At 52.1% G+C, this 13,698-nt stretch overlaps 2 protein-coding genes across 2 annotated transcripts in view; both read left to right on the forward strand.

Annotated features, from left to right (window-relative positions):
- The first annotated feature begins 8 nt into the window (after positions 1–8).
- Positions 9–13,698, forward strand: part of SLC35E2B (solute carrier family 35, member E2B) — a 16,574-nt gene continuing 2,884 nt past the window's right edge. The window contains exons 1-6 of the mRNA XM_011987253.1: positions 9–223; positions 695–822; positions 4,658–4,778; positions 6,453–6,506; positions 6,869–6,941; positions 10,931–11,076. Coding sequence (XP_011842643.1) covers positions 9–223; positions 695–822; positions 4,658–4,778; positions 6,453–6,506; positions 6,869–6,941; positions 10,931–11,076 — 737 coding nt within the window. The remainder of the gene's footprint in view (positions 224–694; positions 823–4,657; positions 4,779–6,452; positions 6,507–6,868; positions 6,942–10,930; positions 11,077–13,698) is intronic.
- Positions 126–13,698, forward strand: part of CDK11B (cyclin-dependent kinase 11B) — a 49,037-nt gene continuing 35,464 nt past the window's right edge. Inside the window, exons 1-3 of the mRNA XM_011987234.1 lie at positions 126–223; positions 695–822; positions 10,931–11,076. The gene's annotated coding sequence lies outside the window, so the exon portion shown is untranslated. The remainder of the gene's footprint in view (positions 224–694; positions 823–10,930; positions 11,077–13,698) is intronic.

The following is a 13,698-nucleotide window of genomic DNA, read 5'->3' on the forward strand; positions in this document are numbered from 1 at the left end:
GGGTCAGGATGGGAACCCGGGGTGGAGCCCGCTGCAGGTGCGGGAGGGGTGATTCTCCCTCTTGGCTTTGGCCCCTTCCTCCTGCAGGCGCGGTGCAGATGCTGTCCACCACAGTTATCGGGTGTGTGAAAACCCTCGTTCCTTGCTGTTTATATCAGCACAAGGCCCGGCTTTCCTACCCACCCAACTTCCTTATGACGATGCTGTTTGTGGGTCTGATGAGGTAAAGAATCTCACGCTTTGGTTGAGTGTCTCTTTTTCTTTAAATGTAAAGTCCCTGTCTTGTTACTAGAGCGGGGACTCTGCTGGCTGGTGAGTTTTCAGTGCAGAGTTTATAAAAGCGTCAGGGCCGTCCAGATTTTAGGACACCAGGTGAATGTGAATTCGTGGCTCTCGCTGCCTCTTGCGCAGTCAGCTTCTCTCCAGGCTGGTGGTCACAGGACAAGGTGCCTCCTTGTCTCTGGGGCATTTTCAAAGGGTGGCGGATGTCACTTCACGTTGGGCGCAGTGCCATTTCCTGGGGGCTCGACCTAAAGCGTCGCAGAAGCAGGTCCAGGCACCACGTTGGTGATGATGAGGTGGGGAGAGGGGCTGACGTGCCCATTGACCGAGCAGGCCCCTTGGAGAGAGCCTGCCCAGTGGCTGCAGGTGGACAGACTTGTTCTCAGGTAATGTGCTTTCTGCTAATTTTTAGGTTTGCAACTGTGGTTTTGGGTTTGGTCAGCCTGAAAAATGTGGCGGTTTCATTTGCTGAGACGGTGAAGAGCTCCGCCCCCATCTTCACAGTGATCATGTCTCGGATGATTCTAGGGGAGTACACAGGTGAGGCCCCTGGGCCCCACCATCCCAGGCCTTCATCCGCGGTGCCTGTCTTTGCCACCTCCCATGGGGCTCTGCCGAGAGGACCACTCGGAGCGGGGCCCACACTGGCAGTGCCTTCACTTCTCTCCTGAAACATTTTCCCCACGGTCACATGTGCGGGGGTGTCTTGGAGCCTGGTGTCTGCCAGGTCTTCTCACACTGGCATGCGGAGGTCAGGGCAGGGTTGTACCTCATGGCCCTAACTGGGTGGGGAGACAGTTGGGGACTGGGCAGATTCCTGGCAAGCAAGATTACTGCAGGTGCCAATCACTGACTCGAAGAGGATGGGCGGGGGCCGCCTTTGGCCAGCATCACACAGGTGGCTGTGGCTCCTGGTGTATGGGGCAGCCTGTGCCAGCATCCTACAGCCTCCCCAGCGCCCACCACCACAGGCCTCTCCTGGGCCCCAGCCCCTGACCTCAGCTGCAACCCAGGCTCTTGCCTCTCCCACCTCTTAATGACTCACAGGCGATTTCCAGCGACATGTAGGCTCCATGTCGCATACCCAGTGTGGCTGCATGAAAACAAGCGAGGGACAGAGGCACCCACAGAGCGTGGCGTCTTGCACGGAGTGGGGGGGCGGGTATGTACACACGTGTTCGCCTGTTTAAGAAACGACAAGATCTTAAGGCCAAGGCAAATGTCTGTCTGCCTTTGGGGACGGGAGGAGGCCGAGGGTCCAAGGCGGGGTTGGGCGTGCCCCACGTGCACGTGAGACCCGCACACACGTTTAGGTGATTATAACAAAATCAAAGCTTAAAAGTCAACTGCTTCTTTGTTTTTGTGTTGTTGTTGTTGTTGTTGTTTTGAGGCAGGGTCTTGCTTTGTCGCCAAGCTGGAGTGCAGTGATGAGATCACGACTCACTGCAACCTCTGCCTCCCGCTTAGGCGATCCTCCCACCTCAGCCTGTTGGGTAGCTGGGACCTCAGACATGTGCCACCATGCCCGGCTAAGTTCTGTATTTTTGTGTGTGTGTGTGTGTGTGTGTGTGTGTGTGTTTTAAACTGTGAATGTACATTAGTCATTTTTCTTAAAATTGAAACTTGAAACTCTGGGGATTCAGAATTAACAGCCTTGCCTGTGAGCTTCTTCTCGACACCAGAAAAAGTTCCGACCTTGCGTTTCACATTGTTCTGCTGGGCTTTGTCCGAATGAACCCTTGTGAGCTGCTGCTGTCATTTTCATGAGGATTCTCTTGTCCACAATTTCACCTGGGAAGACCGAGTCCTCAAGGATTGTGACGTACGCGACTGTCAGACCGTGGATCCTGGGACACCTTTGCTTATTTTTTGTACACCTTTTTTGAGCTGGTTTACACAGAATTCTCCTCTAAGCAATAGACAGCATACTTCCCAGTGAGCTTTTTCTTCAATTCATGTACTAGCCAGACTTGGATTTTCTGGAATGATTTCAGTGGCAGAACAGGAACAAAAACTATAACTTCCTTTTTTTCATTTTTTTTTTGAGACGGAGTCTGGCTCTGTCGCCCAGGCTGGAGTGTAGTGGCACGATCTTGGCTCACTGCAAGCTCTGCCTCCCAGGTTCTCGCCATTCTCCTGCCTCAGCCTCCTGAGTAGCTAGGACTACAGGTGCCCGCCACCTCGCCTGGCTAATTTTTTGTATTTTTAGTAGAGATGGGGTTTCACTGTGTTAGCCAGGATGGTCTCCATCTCCTGACCTCGTGATCCACCCACCTCGGCCTCCCAAAGTGCTGGAATTACAGGTGTTAGCCACTGTGCCCGGCCCTTTTTTTTTTTCTTTTTTTGAGATGGAGGCTTCCTCTGTCGTCCAGACTGGAGTGCAGTGGCGCAATCTTGGCTCACTGCACCCTCCGCCTCCTGGGTTCAAGCAATTCTCCTGCTTCAGCCTCCTGTGTAGCTGGGATTCAGGAGACTGCCACCACACCCAGCTAATTTTTGCATATTTAATAGAGATGGGGTTTCACCATGTTGGCCACGCTGGTCTCGAACTCCTGCCCTCGTGGTCTGATCTCCCACAGTGCTGGGGTTCCAGGCATCAGCCGCTGCGCCTGGCCTGTGATAACTTTCTGACCACCAGCGACCTCCGTTTCCCTCGCTGCCGTGGTGATCAGCTCCCTGAGCTGAGCCCTGACGTCCGAGTTCATTTCCAGCTCCCGAAGAACTGAGAAGCCAAGAACAGCAGGGCCAACCCTCAGCGCATGTCTGAGCACCCCCGGCCTCACATGTGTGTGTTTTATAGAGATGGGGTCTCGCTATGTTGCCCAAGCTGGTCTTGAACTCCTTGCCTCACGTGATCCTCCTGCCTTGGCCTCCTAGAATGCTGGGATTATAGGCGTCAGCCGCTGCGTCCGACTTTAAAAAGCAATCCTGAAAATCATGAACAAAATGACACAGAGCAACCTTGTTGCCCATCAAACCGTGCAGAAAGGAGCTGTTTATTTCCAGCAAGTTTAAAACGTCGATTTGACCTCCAGCCATGGTAGATGAGATATTAGAAAACCAACTCTCTTGCTGACAACAGTGAGAAAATCTTGATGCCATTTAGCAAAAAGAAGTCTGTGGGGGAGGCGTTGGAGAGTGACGGAGGTGCCAGGGCCTGAGGCACCCAGCTTCCGGAGCCTCGGGCAGCCCAGAGAAGTGACCCTCGGGCAGCCCAGAGAAGTGACCCTGTCTTAAGGCACCACCCTCCCCAGTGCATTTGCTAATGGTTTCTGAGCAGAGCAGTCTCTTGGGGCTGAAGGGGCACAAGCTGGAACGGGCGCGCCACCTTGGGGACCCCCAGACTCCAGACCTTCAGCTGGGATGGGAATCTGGTGCTGGATAAAGGTGTCTGACGCCCCAGCGGCATGTCACCAGCAGCAGCACGTCCTCCCGGAAGGGTGAAACGGCATTCAGTCTCCAGTGTTCTCTACACATTTCATAAATGTTGTCTGGGATTCAACCGGTTTCCAGCAGAGGACGAGACCAGGTGATGGCAAATGAGAGGATGCCCCAGTGGCTGGAGCCTGCCAACACGGACTCGGGTCCCTCTGCTACGCCAGGGTCTCGGCCAGGCTGCATCTGCGGGTTTCCCACGTTAACTTGACTCAGGTTTCTTTTTCTTCTTTTGAGACAAGGTCTCACTCTGTCGCCCAGGCTGGAGTGCGGTGGCGTGATCACAGCTCACTGCAGCCTCGGCCTCCCCAGCGCAGGTGATCCTCCCACCACAGCCTCCCCAGTAGCTGGGACCACAGGCGTGTGCCACCACACCCAGCTAATTTTTGTATTGTTTGTAGAGGCGGGGTGTCCTTGTTGCTCAGCCCTGGGCTCAAGTGATCCTCCTGCCTCGGCTTCCCAAAGTGCTAGGATTACAGGTGTGAGCCATGTTCTGTGGATTTTTAAAAAATTCCTTCACGTAAGTGTTTTGTTATGTTTCAAAAGGAACAGAAAAGCATCAACTCAATGTGGGCGCGCCCCTCCTGGCCCCCAGAGTCTCTCTCTCTGCAGTTCCCGGGGGACATCTTCACACTCACCGTTTCACATCCACAGACCCAGGAAGGTTGCTGAGGCCGCCCGCCCGTGGCTGGGGCTCAGCCTCTGGGAGACGCATCTCATGCAGAGTGAAAGGCGCCACCTTTGCCGTGGGGACGGGACTGGTTCACAGACGTGGACTTCGATTTGCTTTATCTGACAATGTGAAGGAACTGACAAGTATTGTTTTTGAATTGAAGGAAGCGTCCGTTCCTTTTATAAGAGGGAACGGAAACAGCCTGGGCCTCGGGAGGGAGCTTCCACCCGGCGGGTCAGCCACTCACAGGGGCTGTCCTCTTGCCAGGGCTGCTGGTCAACCTCTCCCTCATCCCAGTCATGGGCGGGCTGGCGCTGTGCACGGCCACTGAGATCAGCTTCAACGTCCTGGGGTTCTCGGCCGCGCTGTCCACCAACATCATGGACTGGTGAGTCACAGAGAAGGTGGGTGTGAGGGGGACAAGACCCGGTGCTCCCTTGCCTGCATCTGGGTGTGCGGATCCTCAGATGAGCTGAGAATTCCTCCCGTGAGCCAAAGCAGGTGCATCCTATGCTGCGCTTTCCTAAAGAGCAAAACAGGCCGGGCGCGGTGGCTTACGCCTGTAATCCCAGCACTTTGGGAGGCCGAGGTGGGCGGGTCATGAGGTCAGGAGATCAAGACCATCCTAGCGAACACAGCGAAACCCTGTCTCTACTAAAAAATGCAAAAAATTAGCCGGATGTGGTGGCGGGTGCCTGTAGTCCCAGCTACTCGGGAGGCTGAGGTGGGAGAATGGCGTGAACCCGGGAGGCGGAGCTTGCAGTGAGCCGAGATCGCACCACTGCACTCCAGCCTGGGCGACAGAGCGAGATTCCATCTCAAAAAAGGGAAAAAAAAAAGAGCAAAACAGCAGTTATCCTCGTAAGGTAACTTTCTCAAAAACAAGCCAAAATTTCAGGATGGACAGTCTTGATACTTAAAATACTAACCATGGAGACACGGTTAGTTGATAAATGCTGAAATGCACGGCATACGTTCAGCGGCGTCTCGCTCAGGGCATCTTCACGCGGCTGCCAGAGCAGGGACAGTCCCCCAGCGGCAGGTTCTACCTGTTCGGGAGCTGCGCCACCTCCAGGCCGGGCGGATCCTCTGCTTCCTTGGTGGCCGTCTGTGTCCTGGTGTCACGATGGCAGAGAGGATGAGAGGCCAACTCCCACAGTGAGGACGGCACGTGGCGGGGTCCAAGAGGAAAGGGCCCTGTTACTCATGTCTTTGTCACTCAGTAGAGAAGAGCGGTGGACGCTGCACTTCGGGGCCTGTTCAGATTCACCCAGAATTGGGCGTCCACATCCCTGCTGTGCTGTTAATGGCCACACTCCAGCCCTGGCAAAACTTGCCCTTTGAGAATGACTGGCTTCTAGGCTTTTCCTGCTTTTGAGGAAAGAGAGGAAAAGACACCACCACCGGTGTCTAAGAGTTTATCATTATTACTAATAAGCAAAACAGGTTCATGGTGAGATTTTGAATAATACAGAAGTAAAAATAAAAATCTGTTGGGCACGGTGGCTCACGCCTGTAATCCTAGCAGTTTGGGAGGCTGAGACGGGCAGATCACAAGGTCAGGAGATCAAGACCACCCTGGCTAACACGGTGAAACCCCGTCTCTACTAAAAATACAAAATATTAGCCGGACGTGATGGCAGGTGCCTGTAGTCCCAGCTACTCGGGAGGCTGAGGCAGGAGAATGGCATGAACCCGGGAGGCGGAGCTTGCAGTGAGCTGAGATCTTGCCACCCCACTCCACCCTGGGTAACAGAGCAAGACTCTGTCTCAAAAAACAAAAATCTGTTGGGCGTGGTGGCTCACACCTGTAATCCCAGCACTTTGAGAGGCTGGGGTCGGTGGATCACTTGAGGTCCACCAAGTTGGAGTTGGAGACCAGCCAGGCCAACATAGTGAAACCCCATCTGTACTAAAAATACAAAAATTAGCCAGGCGTGATGGTGGCACCACTGAGGTCTGGTCATTGTCGCCGTCGCTGCGTGTGAGCGCAGACACCTTGTCCCCTGATGTTCCGTGCTGAGGGCTAGTATTGATGCATCACCTCTTTTCTTTATTCTAGTTTGCAAAATGTTTTTTCGAAAAAGCTTCTCAGCGGGGACAAATACAGGTTCTCGTAAGTATTACTCGTCAGTGCAATCTCCAGGTCATAAGACGAAGAGGACTTCCTGCCCACTTTAAGAGTCAGAGCACCCCACAGACCTGACTCCCTTCCTGTCTGGCTTGGGTGGTCTTTACAAGTACCTTGTCTAAGGTCGGGAGGGACCCGCCTGCTTCTCAGCCGCTCCCTTGAGCCCCTCAGCCAGCCTGGCGTGCGTTTGCATTTTCATTTCTGGGAAGCTGCAGCAGCCCTCGTCCTGTCTAGAGAGAATGAACGTCTTGTGGGCTGGGGTGCTGGGTATTCTTGCTGTGAGGAGCTGCGTGTGGACCCGGCCTCTCCCGACACGGCGGGGGCCCAGCGTGTTCTGTTGCCCACAGGGCCCCGGAGCTGCAGTTCTACACCAGTGCCGCCGCGGTGGCCATGCTCGTCCCGGCCCGGGTCTTCTTCACGGTGGGTTTCAGACACAGGTGTCCCGTCCTTACTCGCCCGGCTGCCTTATCTGGTGGTTCAGGGGCAGAATCTTCCCTTTCCAGGCCGTGTGCTGGCTGGTCGTGCCCAGCTCCGCCGCCGCCCTGCTTAGCTGAGGTGCTCTGGGAGCCACTCGGGGTTTGCAGCTCCGATTTTTGTGTGAAGACTTTTATTTTGTTTATTGTTTGTTTTGTTTTGATTCTTCATCATTCAACTTGAGGGGGCTTTTAGGCTAGCTTAATTTCTTTTTTTATCACAAAAACTTTTTTTTTTTTTTCCGAGAAGGAGTCTCGCTCTATATCCCAGGCTGGAGTGCAATGGCGTGATCTCTGCTCACTGCAAAGTCTGCCTCCTGGGTTCACGCCATTCTCCCGCCTCAGCCTCCCAAGTAGCTGGGACTACAGTTGCCTGCCACCACGCCCAGGCAATTTTTTTTTTTTTTTTTTTTTGGGATGAAGTGTCTCGTTGCCCAGGCTGGAGTGCAGTGGCACAAAGGTTCACTGCAACCTCCGCCTCCGGGTTCAAGCGATTCTCCTGCCTCAGCCTCCCGAGTAGCTGGGATTACAGGCGCGCACCACAACGCCTGGCTAATTTTTGTATATTTAGTAAAGAGGGAGTTTCACCGTGTTGACCAGGCTGGTCTCCAATACTTGATCTTAAATAATCCACCCGCCTCGGCCTCCCAAAGTGCTGGACAGGCGTGAGCCACTGCATCTGGCCTAAATATCTTTTTTTTTTTTTTAGACAGAGTCTCGCTCTGTCGCCCAGGCTGGAGTGCAGTGGCGCCATCTCGGCTCACTGTGAGCTCCGCCTCCCAGGTTCACACCATTCTCCTGCCTCAGCCTCCTGAGTAGCTGGGACTACAGGTGCCCGCCACAACACCTGGCTAATTTTTTTGTATTTTTAGTACAGATGGGGTTTCATGGTGTTAGCCAGGATGGTCTTGATGATCTGACCTCGTGATCCACCCGCCTCAGCCTCCCAAAGTTCTGGGATTACAGGCATGAGCCACCGTGCCCGTCCCATGTTAACTATTTTTAAGTGTAAAGCTGAGTGGCCATCACCATCACCCATCTCCAGAACTCTTCGTTTTGCAAAACTGAACCTTTGCCCTCATTCAGTGCTCCCCATTCTCATCCCCCAACCCTGGCACCCCCTTTCCACTTTCTGTCTCTGAATTTGGTGACCCTAAAGACCTCATACAAGTGGAATCATATCACATCTGTCCTTCTGTGTCTGGCTTATCTCACGTAGCATGGTGTTTTGGTGTTTTGAGGTTTACATGTGTTGTTGCATGAATCAGTTTCTTCCCTTCGTATTTTTTGAGACTGGGTCTTGCTGTGTCACCCAGGCTGCAAAGCACTGCAGCCTCATAGCTCACTGTAGCCACGGCCTCCCAGGCTCAAGCGATTCTCCTGCCTCAGCCTCCCAAACAGCTGGGATGGCAGGCATGTGCCACACCTGGTTAATTAATTAATTTATTTATTTATTTTTATTTTTTGAAATGGAGTCTTGCCCTGTCACCCAGGCTGGAGTGCAGTGGGGCGATCTTGGCTCACTACAGCCTCCACCTCCCGGATTCAAGTGATTCTCCTGCCTCAGCCTCCCAAACAGCTGGGATGGCAGGCATGTGCCACACCTGGTTAATTAATTAATTTATTTATTTATTTTTATTTTTTGAAATGGAGTCTTGCCCTGTCACCCAGGCTGGAGTGCAGTGGGGCGATCTTGGCTCACTACAGCCTCCACCTCCCGGATTCAAGTGATTCTCCTGCCTCAGCCTCCCGAGTAGTTGGGATTACAGGTGTGCGCCACCACTCTGGCTAATTTTTGTATTTTTAGTAGAGACGGGGTTTCACCATGTTGCCCATGTTGCAGTGGCACAATCTGTGCTTACTGCAGGCTGGTCTTGAACTCCTGACCTCGAGTTATCTGCCCACCTCGGCCTCACAAAGCGCTGGGATTACAGGTGTGAGTCACCGTGTGCAGCCAGTTTTTTATTTTTTGTATTAACAGGGTCCTACTATATTGCCCAGGCTGGTCTTCTCAGACTCCTGGGCTCAAACCTCGGCTTCTCAAAGGTGGCTCCCACCTGGGATGACAGGCGTGAGCCACTGCACTCAGCCTTTGTCCTTTTTTTTTTTTTTTATTTTTTTAATGAGACAGTGTCTCGCTGTGTCGCCCCACCCAGGCTGGAGGGCAGTGGCACAATCTTGGCTCACTGCAAGCTCCTCCTCCCGAGTTCACACCATTCTCCTGCCTCAGCCTCCTGAGTAGCTGGGACTACAGGCACCCGCCACCACACCTGGCTAACTTTTTGTGTTTTTAGTAGAGATGGGGTTTCACTGTGTTAGCCAGGATGGTCTCGATCTCCTGACCTTGTGGTCTGCCCACATCGGCCTCTCAAAGTACTGGGATTACAGGCGTGAGCCACCGCGTCCGGCCCCTTTTTTCTTTTTTAAGGTTGAATAGTACTCCATTGTGTGGGTAAGACCACATTCTGTTTATTCATCCATCCATTGTGGGTTCTTTCTGCCTTTGGCTGTTGCAAATAATTCTGTAGTGAATGTGGGGATGCAAATATCCCTTAGAGACCCTGCTTTCAATTCTGTGTTTTAGTATCATTTTTTAATAATAGGTACCTCTTTATTAACTCATTAAATAACCAGATCTAGCAGTAAGCCTAGTATCTATGGTAGTTTGATGTAGTGATGAGGGTAAACAGTATTTCAGGGTATCAGCAACAACTGCTAACAGGATATGAAAGTATCTGTAGTTTTGTTTTTTGTTTTTGTTTTTTTTTTGAGACAGAGTTTCACTCTTTATTACCCAGGCTGGAGTGCAGTGGCGCAATCTCAGCTCACTGCAAACCGCCGCCTCCCGGGTTCAAGCGATTCTCCTGTCTCAGACTCCTGAGTAGCTGGGATTATAGGCATGCACCACCACACCCGGCTAATTTTTGTATTTTTAGTAGAGATGGTGTTTCACCATGTTGGTCAGGCTGGTCTCAAACTCCTGACCTCAGGTGATTCACCTGACTCGGCCACCCAAAGTGCTGGCATCACAGGCGTGAGCCACTGCGCCTGGCCTATCTGTAGTATTATAGTTTATTCCCAACATTCATAATTGAATGAAATGCTGAGTTTCAAGTAAAGGTTAGTAAAGATAAAGATGCAGTTTTTTCCCAGTTGAGTTCATGGACCTTCTAAATGCAATTTGTAGACTTCCCTAGAGTCCCCCACACAGAGGGTTCTCTGTGCGAGGTGCAGTTGCAGGTTCTTATCTTATTGTCGTTTTCTGGATTTTAATCCGTTAGCTGTCAAGGCTGGCTGACTTGGCCGTTCTCCCTGCGAGGAAGTTGTGGCTGCCGGCCGGGGCCATCAGTTCTTGTGGGTGTGTACCCAGCAGTGGAACTGCTGGATTATATAATAATTCTGTGTTTAATTTTTTTTTTTTTTTTTGGAGATGGAATCTCACTCTGTTGCCCAGGCTGGGGTGCAGTGGTGCAATCTCATCTCACTGCAGCCTCCGCCTCCCGGGTTTAAGTGATTGTCCTGCCTCCCTCCTGAGTAGCTGGGATTACAGGCGCACACCACCACGCCTGGCTAATCTTTAGATTTTTAGTAGAGACGGGGTTTCACTGTGTTGGCCAGACTGGCCATGCCCGGCCCTTCCTTGGGGTTTCTGTTGCATTTTCCTGCTGATGGTGATGTTCGGCTGCTTTCATGTGCTTGTTGTCTGTTTGCATCCACATGGTGAAAACTAATTAGTGCAAAAAATAATGGAAAAAAAAACAGAAAATGGATGAGTGCACAGTTCAGCTCTCCGCCCTAGAGGCATTTTCATAGCTGTCCTCAGTGTCAGCAGCTTTACCCAGTGTCTGGGCAGGAGTGGCACTGGGCGTTTTTGGTGGATGATTAGTAAATGGAAAATGCAAACCAATAGAATATCGTTTTGTTTTTGCCACATAGGATGTCCCAGTGATCGGGAGGAGCGGGAAGAGCTTCAGCTACAACCAGGACGTGGTGTTGCTGCTTCTGACAGATGGAGTCCTGTTCCACCTTCAGAGCGTCACGGCCTACGCCCTCATGGGGAAGATCTCCCCTGTGACATTCAGGTGAGCAGGGGAACTTCCAGGAGCTGAGGGTGTCCAGGTCGTTTCGAGAGGAGACTAAAAATCTAGGTATTTTTATAAGAGACACATGTGGCCAGGCGAGGTGGCGGGCGTCTGTAGTCCCAGCTACTCAGGAGGCTGAGGCAGGAGAATGGCGTGAACCTGGAAGGCGGAGCACTCCAGGTTCACTCCAACAGAGCGAGACTCCTTCTCAAAAAAAAAAAAAAAGAAAGAGACACATGTGATTCTCTTCCACGGGGATGACTGTGGCTGTGCACTGTAATTACTAGGCCATTTTATACCCATGCCGTTTGAAATGCAAATGATAGGCCGGGCCCAGTGGCTCACGCCTGCTGATCCCAGCACTTGGGAGGACAAGGCAAGTGGATCATTTGAGGTCAGGAGTTCAAGACCAGCCTGGTCAACATGGTGAAACCCTGTCTGTACTAAAAATACAAAAAAATTAGCCAGGTGTGGTGGTGCGCCTGTAATCCCAGCTACTGGGGAGGCTGAGGCAGGAGAATCACTTGAACCCGGGAGCCGGAGGTTACAGTGAGCTGAGATCACGCCACTGCACTCCAGCCTGCGTGATGAGAGCGAGACTCCATCTCAAAAAAAAAAAAAAAAGAAATGATAAACCGTAAAATAAACTGTAAACTGTGTGAAATAGGTTTTTAGGGAAATCTCCACTAGACGTCTTTGCATTTGACGGTTTTTGAAATTGAGTGCTTTTCCGTCTAGAATAGCAGGGTGCCTCGACTAGTCTTGTCTGCAGGAATGGAATGGTCTCTTCTGGGCTGTCCAGTGCAGCAGCCACTGGCCACATACAGCTGCTGAGCACTTGAAATGTGGAGAATGTAACAAGGACCAGATTCTGAATTCAAGCTGATTGTCGTCAGTTTGAACTTGAACAGACACCTGTGGTCACTGGTTCCTGTGCCGCGCAGCGCAGCTCTAGAAACGGGGGTGAGGCTCCTTCGGCTTCTTTCCACTTCTGTAACTGAACAGACTGAAGTTGCAATTTATTTATTTATTTATTTTATTTGCCCCAAAACGGAGTCTTGCTCTGTTGCCCAGAGCTTGAGTGCCGTGGTGTGATCTCGGCTCACTGCAACCTCCGCCTCCGGGTTCAAGCGATTCTTCTGCCTCAGCCTCCTGAGTAGCTGGGATTACAGGCCAATGCCACCATGCCCGGCTAGTTTTTGTATTTTTAGTAGAGACAGGGTTTCGCCATGTTGGCCAGGCTGTTCTCAAACTCCTGACCTTAGGCAATCCGCCCGCCTCGGCCTCCCATAGTACTGGGATTATAGGCGCGAGCCACCACGCCCAGCCAAAGGTGCAATTTGAAGACGAAACTAGCCAGGAGGACTGGAGGTCGAGGCGGGCGGATCGCCTGAGCTCAGGAGTTCAGGACCACCCTGGGCAACGTGGTGAAACCCCATCTTTACTAAGACACAAAAAATTAGCCAGGCCTGGTGAGATGTACCTGTAGTCCCAGCTACTTGGGAGGCTGAGGCATCAGAATCACTTCAGCCCAGGAGGCGGATGTCGGAGTGAACCGAGATCACGCCACTGCACTTCAGCTTGGGCTACAGAGTCAGACTCCGTCTCCAAAAAAAGAAAAAAAAGACTGGAGACTTTTTGGTGGCAAATACAAAGGAACGAGGTTATGTCACCAGCAGGGGTAGAAGTCCCCGCGACTGGCAGCAGCAGCCGCCTCACATCCTATTGTGGAAGTCAGCGGCCCTTTTTTCTGAAACTTCTGATCTATCATGAGGCGGCGGAATGGTCCCCAAACATGAAGTGAAAATGAAAAGCAGATGTTGGGGCCGGCGGGCGTGGGGGACAGTCAGGCGTAGCTCTCCCTCTTCTCTGCTTTCCATCTGGTCCAAGTCAGTGCGGTAAATTCTCAAATACCCGTCGGAGCTGGTAGCCGCGCCCCGCGCACTCAGCGTTCCACAGCTGAGAAACGAGCTTGCGCCTCCTCTCACCAGCAGGCCCCGCAGGCCACACACCGAGCCGTCTCATCCATGGCGCTGCCCTGCCCCACGCTTCCTGCATCCTGAGCAGGAGGTGTCTCCGAGACAGGAAAACTGGCTGTGCTTTCTGAGTTTTTCTGAAGTTCGCAGTGGTCTCCTGGGCTTGGTCACTGTCTCTCACCAGCATGTTTCTTTCTGGGGTCAGGAATTATTTCCAAATGCTCTTGAAGCCTAGTGTTTTAGTGAACATTAGTGATTGTTAGCAGTGGTTTAAAAAAAATAATAAAACCTTTTTTATTTTTTGAGACAAGGGTCTTGCTCTGTAACCCAGGCCGGAGTGTGGTGGTGCCGTCTCAGCTCACTACAGCCTCCGCCTCCCTGACTCAAGTGATCTTCCCACCTCAGCCTGCTGAGTAGCTGGAACTGCAGGTGTCCACCACCACGCTGGGCTAATTTGTGTTCTTTTTGTTGTTTTTTTTTTTAAACCAGAGTCTCACTCTGTCGCCCAGGCTGGAGTGCAGTGACGTGATCTCAGCTCACTGCAACCCCACCTCCCAGGTTCAGGAAATTCTCCTGCCTCAGCCTCCCAAGTAGCTGGGATTACAGGCGCCCGCCACCACGCCCAGCTAATTTTTCTATTTTTAGT

Source organism: Mandrillus leucophaeus, unplaced genomic scaffold (assembly GCF_000951045.1).
Source record: "Mandrillus leucophaeus isolate KB7577 unplaced genomic scaffold, Mleu.le_1.0 Scaffold305, whole genome shotgun sequence".
NCBI classification, from domain to species: domain Eukaryota; kingdom Metazoa; phylum Chordata; class Mammalia; order Primates; family Cercopithecidae; genus Mandrillus; species Mandrillus leucophaeus.